A 16,047-nucleotide genomic window follows, 5' to 3' on the forward strand; every position below is an offset into this window, starting at 1 on the left:
TCAGCCATATTTCTTATGAATGATATCAACTACTTTTGAGCAACAGTGAACTTTCCTGTCACAAGTTAGAAGCTGGAATCTGTTTGTTTTTGTTTTGTTTTGGCAAAGTGATTTCTATTTATCCTTAATTTATTCTGTGAAAGTCTCATTGCCATTAAAAATGCCTTTTTCAATCGAGTTCTGGCCAAACAGGACCAGAAATTGCACAACAGTCCTATAAAGATATTTTAAGTGGGCAAAAAGGACAAAAGGAGGATAATGCTTTCAAAACAGGTTATTTCTTTATTTTATATAAATCCTCTTTGTAAATCCTGTTGATGGCAGTCTGTTTATCATTATCAGCAAACATACTAGAAGTTTCAGCGATGTCAGTGAATTTTGGGAGGCTTTGAACTTTTAATGTGAAAACTGCCAACAGGGAAGCAACTTGTAAATTATTTTGTACTTTTCCTTTTAAAATTTCTAAAACACATGAAAAGAATCTTTTTATTTAAAATGATTCAGAACAAGCTGAAATTAATAGAACTGGGGTGGGGGGTGGGGGCATGTCATTTAGATCTTCATGCTGGAAAACTTTGGGGGTTTACTTCGACTATTAATCTTAGTATTTCTAACATCCTGTCCCGGTGATCCTGAAGAATTGTATACAGCTCAAGGGAGCCAATTACTGTTTTCCTTATTTCTTCTCATATAAACTCACCCTGCACATCTTTCCTGCCTCGGGTCTTTGTGGCAAAAATTCAACAAGGTGCTGAAAAAGTTCCTCAGAGATCTCAGTCCACAGTAAGCTAGTAAACATCACACAGCTGCTGCAGATCTGGTGACTGTGGAGGCCATCTGAGTACAGAGGACTCACTCTCATGTTCATTTAAATTTTGTGACACCACAAACTAGCCTGCTGGAAGCAGCCATCAGAAGATAGGTACAATACTCAGGTCAGCTGTGGCCTTAAAATAATGCTCATTTGGTACTAAGGGGCCCAAAGTGTGCCAAGAAAGTATTGCCCACATCATTACAACACAATCACAAGCCTGATACAAGGCAGGGTAGATCCATGTTTTCATGTTCTTTATGCCAAATTCTGACGCTACCATTCAAATATATGTGCAAATAAACCCTGTAAGCAAAAAGCTGCTGTGGGTGCAGGTAATATAGTCATCTCAGGGACACAATTCATGTTGTGAGTAAAGAAATAGCCCCCAACTGCTGTTTAAACTTGATGTACCAGGTACAGCCAATCAGAAAAGAGTTGGCTCTAACTAAAGGTGACATTAAAGAGAGAGGATAGGATACACTGGGTTTGCACCCAGGAGCAGAATAAGGTAAATAACTACTATTTTGAACTGTGAGTAATACAGTGCTGCTCTGGTGCAGTCCAAAAACAGAAATATGGAGTTGTAAATTCGCATAATAGGCTCACTCTCTCAAGCTATAAAAAACAAAGCAATTGAAGACATTTTCTTAGTTGTGTAAAACGTTTTGAAAATTGGAAAATATATGCAGGAGGTTGCAGACATTTTAATGCAAGTGTTGAAGGAAAAGAACAAAAATACTCCCACACACACACACATAAAAAGTCAAGAGTTGCAGTCTTAGATATATTTAATAAATTAAAGCCAAGGTACAAAAAAAACCAAGTACATTTCATACCTCCCTCCCCTCCACCTACAAGTCGTTCTTTAAACTGTGACAAACATTGTTCATTTCCTCGCCTCAGAGTAAGAGCGAAACACCGACAGAGGATCGGCGTTCGACGTCACAGTTCATATCAGACTCTGAAGCAGAACAGCTCACTCCAAAGCCGATTCATGCCTCGGATCTCACTCCACAAATCGCATCTCTACCCTACCTCGCCCCCACCCACCCCCTCCCCACAAAAACACATACATGCTACATGTCTGCAGGCACCGCGGATAAGACAGAAGGATTAGACTGAGATAAAGTTTTATCAGAGACCACAAAGTACATTTCAAATGCTGAGTGTTATTAGGTGTCAGCTGGTCCTGCTGATTCACTAGACAGTGTATTTTACAGCCCTCGCATCACTTCACCAATAATGTCTCAGGCATATTAGATGAGCACAGAATGTCGGTTTCAAAAAAACTTTCTCAGCGGTCTTGCAATTTGTTACTGAACTCTCTAATCCTTCTCGGTCCTCTCCAAGGCAGTGACCCAGGTGGGTAAAAGGATTCTGGGTAGCTTGTTTGCAAGCAGTTCGTTAAGAGCAGTAGTTGGTGTCAATAACAGATAAGACGGATGAATCTCAGCAATGATTTTCCACATGAAAAGGAGGTTTAATAGATGGGTGTGGTTGCTGGTGAGCAGCATAGGTGAAATATTTGGCCGTGCATGGTCAGTTTTAATGAAGAGAGTAAGCTGAATAAGAGTGGTATGAAGATACGAATGGATGACTGGGCTCTTTCTTTAAAAAACCGGCAGAAATTATGCATGTGAACTGTAGGTCTGATATAAGTGCACTAAACAAGTGGAAAAAGATATAATCTGTGCAGACACACGCGCACACATTCATGCACAACCTCTCATACATACAGGTATGAACACACGCATACACTCAAATACACATAAGTGTTCAGCAATAACTGTTAATATGCACAAGTTGATTAATATTTTTGCACAATTACAGTGACTAAGCAGTCCACCGTCAGGATTATTATTCCCTCCCAGCAGTCCCTTCTTCATTTACATCTTGGGCCGCGTTCTCTTCCAGCAACTACAATTTATTTTCCTTTCATTTTGTTACTGTAGGCAGCCCTGCTTCACCTAAGGGACCACTGCATTACCCACTATCTACAAACCTGAGGAGACTGCAATATGACTGGGTGGAATCATATGTACATGAGGTACAGCCCTGTACACAATGGGCAGGGCAAGACTGACCAAGTTAATGTGGTCTTCAGCTTTCTGTCTCCATATAAATCCCATAAAAGGCATTTATTTAAAAACAAAACACAAAAATGAAAGATCCATGATAATTTGGCAAATGCAGAGATCACAAGGGGCATGAGTAGGACTAAATATTATATCGACGTCAGTCTTCCTGCAGAATCCCCCGCCTCTCCCCCTAAGATTGGTCCTTTTCTCCTTTCTTTATAGCAGCAGCAGGACTGAAAACCACTGTCTTAATATATGTGCATACATATACATTTATATAATTAATTTGATTCATTTTGAAAATAATGTTAAGTAGCTACGTACGATACCACTACCATTTCATATGGATGCTAATCACCAGGAAACAATCTAGGAACCACAGGAAGATCTAGAAAGGCAGAACAAGACAGAGAGAAAAGGAGATGTGTGGCAGCACTTCTCCTCAAAGCTTGACTTAACAAAAGACCTTTAAGTAAGAGAAGAGAGGCAAGTGGGCGAGAGAAACAATCAAGGTTATAACAAAAAAAGAAAAAAGAAATCATGGCCTCTCTAGAGCCATGGATTTAATGTTTGTCCATTAATCCAATGGCACGTCTGCACTGGAATGGTTTCATGTCTTGTTCTGCAGCGGGTTCGGTTACATTACAATCATTTCATGATATCTTCGCTGAAGGGGTTCAAGAGAACTGTGTAGTTGTGGCATCCAGCTGTTTTGCACTGAAGACAGGTCATGGTTAGGTAAAAGTTCAAGGGTAGAGTTTCAGTACTCAGCGGCGTACTCTGTACCATGGAGACCTCTGCACAGTAGCGTAAACTCCTTCACTATATCCTTCACCCTCCTCTTGTTCACTCGCTCTCTGTTTAACAATAGAGAAGAAAAGAAGGCAGAAAAGAAACAATTATAAAGTATATGTAAATTGCTCCTTGGGCTGCTTCCTTCTTTGTGTGCAAACATGTGTTTAAAGCATAATCAGTAAAGTCTCATATTTTACAAACATTTGTCTCCAAACTTAGAGCAGAACTCTGGTTTGTTTTCCCCCTTGGTGCCGTTCCTTTGTGTAGCTGTGACACAGTAATCGCGCTCGGGTGCAGACAAAACCAACCGCACTGAGACACTTTGGAGGAGGTAGTTTTGTGTGGTTCGTTTATGGTGTGAATGTGATTTGACCTCAATCTGAACAAACTACCAGGAGTAAATTTCCAGTTTGAGCAAAAAACGCATGTATGCCGTGTATTCTGGGAAGTAACAAGGTCCAATATACGTGCTGTGGTCTGTACGGGCTAGCAACTGTGAACTTAACTTAAATCTCCAACAGTTCAGAACACAGCATCCGTATTTACTGTTGTTGCTCACACTCCAGACATATCTAGCCAATGATCATACTGAACAGTCTCGCGTGGTTTGTAGTGACAAATTATCACAGTGAACACGTTATAAGTTTACAAACTCATCAACAGATTAGGACCAGAGTAAATGAACAACAGATGTGACAATGCCTCAAGTAATGGTAATTTAATGGTCGGGCATGGCACAGCAATAAGCATTTCACCTCATGTCATACTGTGTATGCATATGTTATGTGACAAAAAAAATTTGAATTTTACTTGAAATTTGAAGTATGGCACCTCTTTTTTCTGGAATAATCTACAGAAGGACCTGAAACTGTCAGAGTCGGTGGTGATGCAGAACAGTCCTCTTGGTCAATGTGATGTTACTTGTTCTTAAAGTGTTATCGCATATGATGTGAGTCTCACACTCCCTCGATTTTACTGTGTGTTTCTGTATTTGTTTCATATGTTAAATCTCAGTGAGACCAAATAAAAGGATGACATTATGGATGTGTGTGTCCAGTGGTGTTACCTGAGTATCTGGTGTGAAAAGTTATCTTTCTGCTCAGCTGTGATCCGTGATGATGGGAATCCTGGAGGTTGCAGCGCCTCTTTCAACCACACGGCGAGAAGAGAGAAGCAGTGCTTGTTCAGACAAAACAGCACATCTGCAAACTGGTCCATCAGACTCCGAGACGCCCCACCTCCAATGCCCTGGGGAGAGCAGAGGAGGTAAATTACATCAGGGACTTAATCGCAGTAAATGAGGAAGAAGAGTTTGGAGTGTAATAACACAGCAAACTGCAGGATCACTGAAATGATGAAACATTTCTGTGGTGTGAATGTGGTGCTTCTCACCTCCAGAACGGCCTGTACCAACAGCTTGCCGTCCTCCTGCACCACTCTGGCTAATGGAGGCACGTCTGAGCAGTGGGGTAATAGTTCAGTCTAAGACAGGAACACAGAGAGAATCGTCAAATTTAAAGACAAATGACTCACTTCTGAACACACTCGTATGGTTTAAGCTCTGTGTGTGTGTGTGTGTGTGTGTGTGTGTGTGTGTGTGTGTGTGTGTGTGTGTGTGTGTGTGTGTGTGTGTGTGTGTGTGTGTACTTACAAAGAACAAGCACGTTGACTTGACAGTCGGAGCCTCAGGAAATTTGAGTGACAGAACTCCTAGAAGTGGGAGACAGAAACTACTGAAGGCTGGTGTCAAACATTTACAATTTGTACTTTGTACTGACAAGCACACATTCACAGAAACTGTAGCAAAACACACAACAGTGTGTATGGTTGTCTAAATCATGTGCAAACTTACCGCAGTGGAACACTGCTTTCACGTCGAGGCTCTCCGACAAGAACAAATCGGGCTTCCGTTTGAGGGCCTAAAAGCAGATAAAGGAATTAAACAGAGTATGTTTTTGTCGGCCCGACCCAATCGGTACTGCTTCACCACATTCCACTGCATAAGATCCTTCAAATTTCTGGTATCAACAATACCCGCTAAGCCTGGTAGTCAGATCTGACAGCAACACGGGCAAGGAGCCAGATCTGCCTACCAGGCTGCAATACTCTCTCTCCGTCTGTTTAGGAAGAACTATATGCAAACTCATACAGAGATCCTCCAATGCAGAAGTCGGCAGGTGTAACAAACAAATTGCACAAAATCAAACTTTGAAATCATTTGAAAACTTAAGTCAAACTAAAAGCAATGGTGGTTTTGGGCTCGTTTCTTGAACTCAATTGTATTCCAAACATTACATTCCTTGTTTTTGGTTGACTGGATTGAATATGCAACAGAAGTGTGTAAGTAATTAACATGTGCAGATAAAGAGAAAGACAACTCATCTCATAATAATGAACTCATTCAGGATGGAGGAGAGGAGAGAGGGAGAGAGGGAAAGGGAAAGGGAGAGATGAAGGTCAGATCTATCCAAAGATAGAAAACCAAGGAAGAAGAATGAAGACGAAAGACAAAAATATAAAACGGGAGAGCCATCAGCCAATTTGTCTGAACTGATTAATATTAGTTGAATATTAATTCATTTGGGCTTTGATTGGCTCTGGGCTGGAATGACTTCAGAGGAGGACTCAGCTCAGAGACTAATCAGTCACCTGAGACCACAATGCTGATACTCATACTGTTGCATCATCCTTCCCATGAGCGCCGCATCAACTAAAATATTTCCTCTGAGGTTCTGAGTTTGTGGATTTATTTTTTCCAGATGAGGAAATCTACCCTGGTGTTGACTTTAGGGAAAATGGTTAAAGACATAATACGATTTAAGTGTGTCAGGTGGTGGATTTTATTGCAAAATGACTTCAAACAAGTCCTCTTGATCTTTTGTTATAAAGTAGTAACTGGTTAAGGGTTTACATGGCATGTGTCATGAGAATTTAAGACATCAGAGGGTATAAAACCCTTCCAAAAAACCCAGGGTCATTTTAAAAATGCCCTGTTATCTTACTGAAACAAGACTGGTTATGTGATGATGGTAACTTGGCAGTGAGAAGAGAAAATCCTGCATTTTTGCAAGAGGCCATAAAAAATGTTTTATTAGCTGATTACCTGAATATAACCTGAACTTACAAAATAAGGATTTTGGTTGTTTTTCCTTACTGTACTGGGCACACTGCACAGATAAAGCTCATTTCTACAGGGCAAATAAAAACTCTACATGAGTACAGCGCTATGTTTTTGTGGTGAGGAGACTGTTAGAATCAAAAGCGTTTGAGGAGAGACAAACGTCCCGTTTTCAAACATTCCCCTCGTGTGTTACATTCCACTGCCTTGCCTATGTAACAAAGAACAGAAAAGGGTATATTTATATAGAGAGAGAAGAGGACAGAGAAACAGGTCGGAACTAGAAAAAGAGAAAGAGAGAGAAACCCAAAGTGAATGAAATAAGAAACCAAAAACACACCTGAGCTTGGAGTTGCATAAATGAATCAACAATATCAGGATGATCCCTGGGTCCTAAAATATAATAAAGATGAAACTTAAGAAATCATAAGAGAATAAGAATAATATACAAACAGCAACTTAATAGATTCAACAGTCATGTGGAAATAAAAGAGAACTCAAAAATATTTCATTGAAATAATTCACACGTGAGTAAGGAACGAAGGGGAGAAGGGGGGGAGGGGCATATGAAGCTTTGGCAGAGTCTTGGAAGAAGAGACCAACCAAAAACAAAACACAGGCAGAAGACAAAGACATGGGTCTGTTTGGAGAGAGAAACGGAAAGAAGTAACGAGAGAAAAAGAACAAACCTAAAAGAACAAAAGTGTGTTTGGAGTGGGAACCCAGGAGGCACCTCTGTTACTGTTACAGCTTGGAGGAGGAAAAAACAAGGAGAAAAAAAAAGGCACCAAACCAGAATGAACCCTCTTTTATCTCCTCCTCATGAGGCGCCGCCGACATCAACACCATCAAATAGCAAGCAAAGCATTTCCTCTCATTTAAACGAGCACCTCAGAGGTGAAGGTTACTGTAAAGGGTCCATTCAGCACTAGTCAATAACATCCCCATTGGTTCAAATGAGAGCCCACAGCATCAATAGGAATCACATTTAACATTAAGGACAGCTTCACTTATCACGACCTCCCTTTATGCTGGACACAGACTACAAGGCTCTGAAAACATATGATGCAGAGTTAAACACACATCTCTTGTAAAAGCGGAAGAATCCACATTGAAATTTTTGACTTTCGGGATCAATCCAATAGCGAAAGGTTGACGTTGGAAGGACTCCAACTTTTTCTTTTTTCTGGATAAAAGAAAACAGATGTAGTGAGCGCCCAGCTTTGGCTGTTCCCAGACTCCAAACAAAGTTTCCTGCTCGATACCCTCCTCCAGCCCACTACCACACAGGAACACTTCCGAGACAATTCAGGATTATTCAAAAGGGTTGTGATAGTGAGCCTGACTAATTCTTGGACAACAGTGGTTGCAGTCGTATGGAGCAAGCCCTCCCTGCTATGTTATATGTCAACTGAAAAAAGCTAGTCTTTTTGCTGTGACTGTATCCAGTACTAATACTACTGCAGGACACCTGCTCAGAAAACAAGAGTTTAGAGGAGGGAGGAGAGGCAGCCATTACTTAATCAGTCAAAACAGGAAAAGGGGGAGAAGAAAAGGGGACAACACAAAGGGAAGGGGAGTATCAGACAGACTTGGCAACAATACTCAAAGCCATGTTTAATGAAAGAGGAGATATCGACTCGAAGATGTCCATTTATGTCAAATATTTAATAATCACTCTAGCCCCCGGGTTACGCATATGAGGAAACTTTTCCTCAATGAAATACTTACATTGGTTTGTAAATGTAAAAGACAAATAAATGTAATAAATAAATTCCCCTATTGAACAGAATCATGACAACATCTCAACTGTTACAAGATAGTAGCAGATAGCAATAATCTGAAAATGACTTGAATCATAAGTGGAAAAAAAGGTCTGCTTTTATGACTCTCTGTCAACACACCAAGCAGACGGACAACTCCGCTCACATTATTGAGTAATTAGAGTGAATGTCTAAAGGTCGACTGTGGAGTCCGATGACCTGTAACCTTTTTTGTTGTTTTCTTTTTTATGCTCCCAGGCTGACCTGTTAGCAAAATCTACTATGTTGCACAAGTATTCTTAGCAGGAAGCATCAATGGACATGAAATAAAACCACCTCTGCTAAACCAAATCAAAAACTGTCAAATCAAATACGACTAGAAACATGTACTCAAAAAAGGAGCATGTGCACATTCAGGCAATTTTTTTTTTTTTTTGGTGCCTGACAAAAAAAACCCCAAAATAAATCACAATATGTTGTGAAAATTATACGTCCACGATTTAAAGGTCTACCTCTGCAGAATGTAAAGGAAAGATTAACTAACTATTAAATTAGAGCCAAATAATGTGCAGCTTTTCTGTCTTTTTCAGAAAAAAACCTACCTGATTTTAACAGAAACCGTTTATATTACTGACACTCCCGCCCCTGCAGGACCCCCTACCTTGCTGGAAGATGGACAGTGTTACCGAAGTAACCAGCTCAAACAGAGCCTTGATGGGTGGGAAGTGGTCTGTCTCACTGGCAAAGATATGCACCATCTGAAACAGCAGGGCCTCACATTAAAAACTATTTTTACTTACACATAAAAAACTGGGTTACTCAAAGGAAAACAGGCTGCAGTATGAAGAAAGGACTTTAAACAGGCAACAAACTAACCAGATAATTACTGACTACCAGACACTTTATTAGGTAGGCTTCACTAGTATTGAGCTCGGCCCCCTTTTCCTGTCAGAACTGCTTTAATTAATTGTGGCATAGATTAAACAAGGTGCTGGAAACATTCCTCAGAGATTTTGGTTCATATTCATGACATTTTTGTGAGACTGTTTTATAAATTTTATGTTCAGTTTCTCATTCTTTGCCGACAGGAGTGATGCCTGGTGTGACCTGCTGCTGCAAACGCTCATCTGCTTCAAGGTTCAATGTGTTCTGCTTTCAGAGATGTTCTTCAGACCTTGCTTGTAACAAGTGGTAATTTGAGTTGCCTTGCTATCAGCTTGAAGCAGTCCAGCAATTCCCATCTGACCTGAGGCATCAACAAGGCATTTGGACTATTCTCTGAAAACCTCAGAGACAGTTGTGTGGCAAAAATCCCAGTAGATCAGCAGTTTTTGAAATACTCGCACCAGCTTGTCCACACCAGAATCAAAGCCACTTAGATCAGCTTTTTACCCCTTATTCTGATGCTCAGTTTGAACTTCAGCAGGTCATGTTGATCATGTCCACTTGCTTAAACTGACTGAGCTGCTGACATGATGGCTGATTAGATATTTGTGTTAATGAGCAGCTGAACAGGTGTACCGAACAAAGTGGCTGGGGACTGGAGGGATTTTTTTTAGATTCATTTTAGAAGGCAAGCACATATTCTTCTATTTTCTTTCTTTACTGTTACCCAGTGGAGAGATAAAAAACAAGCTTTGTATTATTACTTTTAATTCCTCCAGTATTTCTGGATTTTTCTTATCTGTGGAAATTGGCATAATTGACACTTGTTTAGTAAGTAGACATTCACACGTTCAACTGGACTTGCATTTGAGTTTTAAAAGAAACGGACAAAAAAAAAAAAAAAAGGAAGAAAAAAGAAAAATTAGGTTTCTTCTGCAGAAACCTTCCTGCTTAGGCTACAAACTTTAACTTAAAACATATGCTGTGAAGCTGCAAATAATAAAAAAATCGGACTAAATACCATCTGTAAATAAATACACCAGACCTTTTTCTGTGGAGTAAAAACCTAACACATTTATTTGACATTATAAATAGCACTAAACTGTCAGTAACTGCTTTTAATAGGTTCATAGTGTTCTTGCTTAACCTCCTGAAGGAAAATGTAATCAGTAATAAAAACATGTTTCAGTTATGTGGCAACATAAATCCTACTAGAAAGTCTGGTGATGAATAAATACCAAAACTCTGGATCATGACTTACAATGTTATTTAGCATTCTCATTAACCTTGGACTTGCTGGCACATAGCTCTGTAACTCCTACACTACCACTTTTAACAAAGCATTAGAGCTTTAAAAGCAAATGAAAAGATACTCATATATGTCTAAATCTCTGACCAAAATGTGTGTGTACCTGTCGGGTGAGGTCAAGGGCTGAAGCCTGCGGAATGGTACTGTACATCTGCCCAAGCATCTCACTTAGCTGAGAAACCATGGGAGCAAAGTCATGAAGGAGAGTTTTCACTGACTTCTCAAAGATGGCACACACTGCCTGAGGGATATTACAGGATTAGCTACATAAAATATAGACAAAATATAAAGGCATGCATTGCACATCTTAACAACTCACCTCTACAACCTGTGAGTCGTTGAGCCACTTGCTGAGTACCGTCTGTATGAGAGCAAAAACTTGTTGCAAAACAACCACGACCTGAAACACACAGACATCATTAACCATAATCTGCTGACATCTGTGAGTCCATATAGTGCGGCTATGATTGTTATTGTTATAAATAGAAGTATAAATCCCCAGTCATGAGTTTATTCAGTGACATCCTGATGTGTTCAGTGACGGAGACAGCACGGGGTTGGGTTGTACAGAATTAAAGTCAAACGGCTGCAAGGGCTATGCATCTCACTGCTTTCCATGTCTACTTAACTAGAGTGTATCATGCTATAAATCTGTAAAATGGTACACTCTCTGTGTTTATATTAGCTCAAATCTGACAAATACAGATTCAGCTCATTGACGACAGCCATAGAAACTGTTCATTCACGCAACACTTCTAATTAAAGTGATGACTGTGTGCTGTGACTGACCGGGTTTGGTCCTGGTGGAGGTGGGGCTGTTTTGACAGGTGGTGCTGAGCCGTCCGCTGACTCGTCATCCTGCTTGCTAATGTCGAGCGTAGTGAATAGGTTGGACAGCAGCCCCAGGATGTGGATGATTGCTAACTTATTAGAAGGATTAGGCTGAAGGAACAACGAAAAAAGAGAAACAGATTACTTCTAATTGGAAATTTGCTCATTTACAACCTAATGCCGGGACCCAGACTGACTAAGAGCATTAGTGTCAGCCTTGAAATCTATAACTGCTTAATTATTTAAGACACAAACAAATCTTGAAAACTAAGACATGTTGGCACAATTACAATTGCGAACAGAAGAAACAGTTTTAAGAATGATTCAAAGGTATCAACAATTCAAGGCGGTAAGAAGTGAAGTGTAAATAAAAACAATAAATGAAATTTGACACTAAATAATTTATTCAGTAATAATAAACTCAATGTTACGGTTAGGTTAAATTTGTTCTTTCATATTTATATCTTTACAATTAAACTGTTAAATTATCATATTTTCAATTACAATTTCAAGTGAAAAAAATAATTAATATTTTTTTTTGTCTTGTTGTCATACCACTTTTCTTAAAGGCATCATCACACCCACCCATGCAAACACACTTAGCACAAACACACCATCACAGGTAAAAACATTAGTAGGAGTTTCACAGGCAGTGGTTAATAATTGCCATTTTTGGTGGAGATGTAACAACCAAATTGCAACAAAGAGAACAAACATGTAGTTGCCACACCCTCTAAGAGCCACATCTTTTATGTCTCCTTCAAATCCATTGACAGTCCCATGCTAATCCTGCAACAACTGCAGCTGAACTACAGTTCATGGACAAATGCTTCTCAACAGCCCCCAAGTGCCTCCATCAGTTATTTATTCCCCCATCACATGTCATGGTCATTCACCCCTGACGTAATGCAACCCGAAGGTCTCCCCACTAGGTGCCACTATTTGTCCGGCACCAGACACCACCTGATTTCCTAGTCTGATGTAATGCCGATACATCAAAAAGCAAGACAGAAAACAATAAGAGGGGGAGGAAACGAGGATGGGTAAGACATGGTTTGACTGTGTGTGCATATTTTGTGAAGGATGGGAGGTGAGACAGGGCCAGAGACAGACACAGAAATGAAAAGCTTCATCTAAACTGACATCTCTATTCAGCCCATCCAGGGTCTGTACTGATAAAAACAAACAATACCACACACAAAAACAAGCGATCAGGAGAAAACCTGTTCTGTTCCACAAACAGTAAATATCAGACTATTTTTAGATAGGAACAGCTCTATATTTGTACTATCCAGTATGACAGTTTATTGGATGTAACATTTAAACAGAGTCATGAATTTTCTTTTGCCTGACTGTTTGCTCACAAGCATGACCTACTGTAAGTACATTGGTGTAGGCAATTTTATTTTCCCAACTCTGCTTTTATCCTGTGGATGTTTCCATGAGTAAGAGAAAGGGTGTCTTTGCTACTTCCATGTGAGTCACTAGCCCATGGTGCAGGGTCAAATCCAATCTGGTCCCGCAGAGATATGTTCCACTGCAGTGACACCACACAGACACAAGGCCTGTTCCTATTGGCCAGAATCCAACTGTGCCTGCGCTCTGTTTGTGTGTGCCGTTTCACGTTGGTTTGTATACGTACCGTCTCATCTGCTAGTTTCTCCAGTTGCTGAATGTAGGGGGTTATGAGAGAGTGAAGGTTTCTTAAGATGTCTTCCACGGGGAGAGCAGAGAGCAGAAAGCCAAGAGCCTGCATGAGCCACATACACTGACTTGTCTGCAAGAGGAAGGAATCGTAGGTTTAGCTTTAGTTTAAGCAAGCTTTAAATCATCACAAAGATCTATACAGACATAGCTAACAGATTGTTGCACAACACATAATCTTCAGACAACAGGCTGCAAACATGTCACATAATCCTTTCACAGCTTTTCTCATTTAATTGTCACTTCTAAACTGAGTGCCAGGACAGAGACAGAAACAGAGACTGAACGTGACACGGTAAATACTGACCTTGTGTATCTGCTTGATAAGCACCTCCTTGATGGAAAAAAAGAGAGAGAGAAAGAAGGCTGTATGATTTTGAGAGCTCAACAAAAACATCTCAAAATAGCAATAAAAAAGTAATCCAAAATAATCCAACTGAAGTCAGTTCAAAGTGTACTTATTTCTGGAAAACAAGAACATTACAAAAATCTGCAACACCTTAGCTTCCAAAAACGAAGAAGGAAGCAGTTAGATTATCAACTTCTTAAATCCTGGAACAATTTGGAAGAAAGTACACAAGCGTATAATATCCACACACCTGTGAGACAGCGACTATGTTTGTCGCATATTGGGGTAGGTCATATTTGCACTCCCTACAGATTTTCTTGAGGGTTGACACTGAAGACACAGAAAGGTCTGGGTTTCCTAAAGCTTGTAGCACCAAGGGAAGGACACTGCTAAGCATCACTGGGTGGTCTGCCAACCATTCAGCGAGAGCACCTAGAATTCAGATACAGATCAACAAACTATTTGTGTGTTTTTTCTGTATGCACCACAACTGTCTAGTCACATGAATTACCATTATTTACATTTGATATTCATTTTATTATCTTTATTGTCTTACCTATTGTGAACATCACTGTGTCTGCTAACTGGACGTTGTTGATGTTGATTCTGGGGATGAGACCTATCAAGCCTGGGATAACGTCAGAGTAATTCACATCTATCGTCTCTGCTATGGACTGGAAGCCATACAGCAAAGCTTCTGTGTGCTGAAGGAGGAAGAAGAAGCGTATCAATGTATTTGTGTACAAAATAAGAAAGGTGACGCAATTATAATAGCTTAAGGAATGGATTAAAAGAAGAAGAAGTGATAAATAAATAAAACATTGGAAAGAAAAAATAATTCAAAACTGAAATCAAAATGTTTTTTGTTTTTGTGATTACACATTTCGCTTTTACGTCTATTTAGGTTATATAAGTCTACAGGTGCTAGCCTCAAAAAAGAATTATATCTGCCATGACACATTTTCAGTCCAGGCTCTTTTGCAACACTGAAAGAAACTGAAAATAGCTTAGATTACTTCTTTGCTTGTTTATGTGTCTATGTCTCACCCACCTGCCATGATGTAGGCTGCTCTGCATTAGTCAACAATCTTCCCAGTTTGTCATACAGGTTACTCAGCAGCTCAGATCCCAGCATTTCATACACATACATGAGTGTGTCTGAGATATCCACTCTGAAGGACAAACGTGCACAGACAGACATTTTAGGGGCACGGACTCTAGAAACCTTATCCATTGATCTGTTTACAAGACAGGTTTTGCCCTCTCAGCTGTCAGTTCAGTGAGAGTCTATTAGAGGAATACATGCTCATTTGTTGACCAATCATCCTGTCAGTGAGTAATTTCTGAAACTCTTAGACCATCACCGAAACACTTGCACACAACAGCAGTGGCACAAACGGGCTTGTACAATAGACTGAGTCATATCCATGCATACAAATGCGCAAACACAAAAGCAAACAAACACACCTGTAGATTCGGAACTGCTCTTTTTCATCTGAGGACCAGGATGCATACTCCTGATCAGAGGGGAACTGGGCTTTGTGCAGCAGGACATCCACCAGCTGGAAATACACTGGCCTGTAGACCTGCAGATATACGGCCTGTTTGTCTGACTCAAATGACATGATCTCATCCTGAGAAGAAAGAGATAAAGAAGAATCAAATCGATGGTCTTTTACATAAAATGACTGAAATACTTCCAAGGTATCTATCTGACTCACACAAAGTTCACAAAAAAACAAGAACTGATTTTGGTTAATAGTTTAGATTTTACAATAATAACACAATTACCCAAGCTCTGCAAATAGAAACCAACCATGAAACAGATAATATAGAAGACAAACCCCAATGATTTCAGAGCTGCAATTAATAATTTAAAAAATGAAGACAAAGACCTATGACAGCCCGAAGAAGAGTTTATTTGTGCAATATGAAGTGCAGAATGACTCATGTTCTCATGAAGTCTGTTAAAAGTGAATTGCAAGCTTTGTGATACTATGGAAGAGGTAGCAAAACTTAATGGAAGGGATGGTTTTGAATGCCCAGTAAAGACATGACTAGCAGAAACATCTAGACTTACTGGGATTACCCATAAACACATTTTATATACTGTAAGAATCTAACCTTGAGGTACAGATCTGATTTGAACATCACTCACTTGTAACGTGTACCAAAAGGTGAGTGTGAGGGAGCTCGTTGTCTCATTGACTGGGTAGTGGCCGGGGATGCCTGTACAAAACATGATCATGTTGACTAAAGCCAAGAAGCTCTGCCAGTGATCCACCTGCTCCAACAGAGTCCTGGAGAGAGTGGGAGAGACAAGTGTAAAGGGAAAAAGAAAGAGATAGAAGAAAGGTGTGATTTGGCAAGTGCACAGTGAAGTTAGTACACATTTAAACTA

At 40.0% G+C, this 16,047-nt stretch overlaps 1 protein-coding gene across 1 annotated transcript in view; it reads right to left on the reverse strand.

The window, feature by feature from the left end:
* Positions 1 to 1,867: 1,867 nt before the first annotated feature.
* LOC309700267 (importin-13-like) overlaps positions 1,868 to 16,047 on the reverse strand; it is a 29,251-nt gene continuing 15,071 nt past the window's right edge. Inside the window, exons 7-23 of the mRNA XM_082523735.1 lie at positions 15,805 to 15,946; positions 15,114 to 15,280; positions 14,698 to 14,818; positions 14,203 to 14,350; positions 13,897 to 14,078; positions 13,605 to 13,631; positions 13,236 to 13,370; positions 11,552 to 11,704; positions 11,082 to 11,162; positions 10,866 to 11,003; positions 9,230 to 9,326; positions 7,146 to 7,198; positions 5,540 to 5,606; positions 5,339 to 5,397; positions 5,080 to 5,169; positions 4,754 to 4,935; positions 1,868 to 3,749 (exon numbers count right to left, since the gene is read on the reverse strand). Coding sequence (XP_082379861.1) covers positions 3,653 to 3,749; positions 4,754 to 4,935; positions 5,080 to 5,169; positions 5,339 to 5,397; positions 5,540 to 5,606; positions 7,146 to 7,198; positions 9,230 to 9,326; positions 10,866 to 11,003; positions 11,082 to 11,162; positions 11,552 to 11,704; positions 13,236 to 13,370; positions 13,605 to 13,631; positions 13,897 to 14,078; positions 14,203 to 14,350; positions 14,698 to 14,818; positions 15,114 to 15,280; positions 15,805 to 15,946 — 1,939 coding nt within the window. The 3' untranslated portion in view covers positions 1,868 to 3,652. The remainder of the gene's footprint in view (positions 3,750 to 4,753; positions 4,936 to 5,079; positions 5,170 to 5,338; positions 5,398 to 5,539; positions 5,607 to 7,145; positions 7,199 to 9,229; positions 9,327 to 10,865; positions 11,004 to 11,081; positions 11,163 to 11,551; positions 11,705 to 13,235; positions 13,371 to 13,604; positions 13,632 to 13,896; positions 14,079 to 14,202; positions 14,351 to 14,697; positions 14,819 to 15,113; positions 15,281 to 15,804; positions 15,947 to 16,047) is intronic.

The sequence above is a fragment of the Aulonocara stuartgranti genome, assembly GCF_965226115.1.
Source record: "Aulonocara stuartgranti genome assembly, chromosome: 23".
Classification (NCBI taxonomy): Eukaryota; Metazoa; Chordata; class Actinopteri; order Cichliformes; family Cichlidae; genus Aulonocara; species Aulonocara stuartgranti.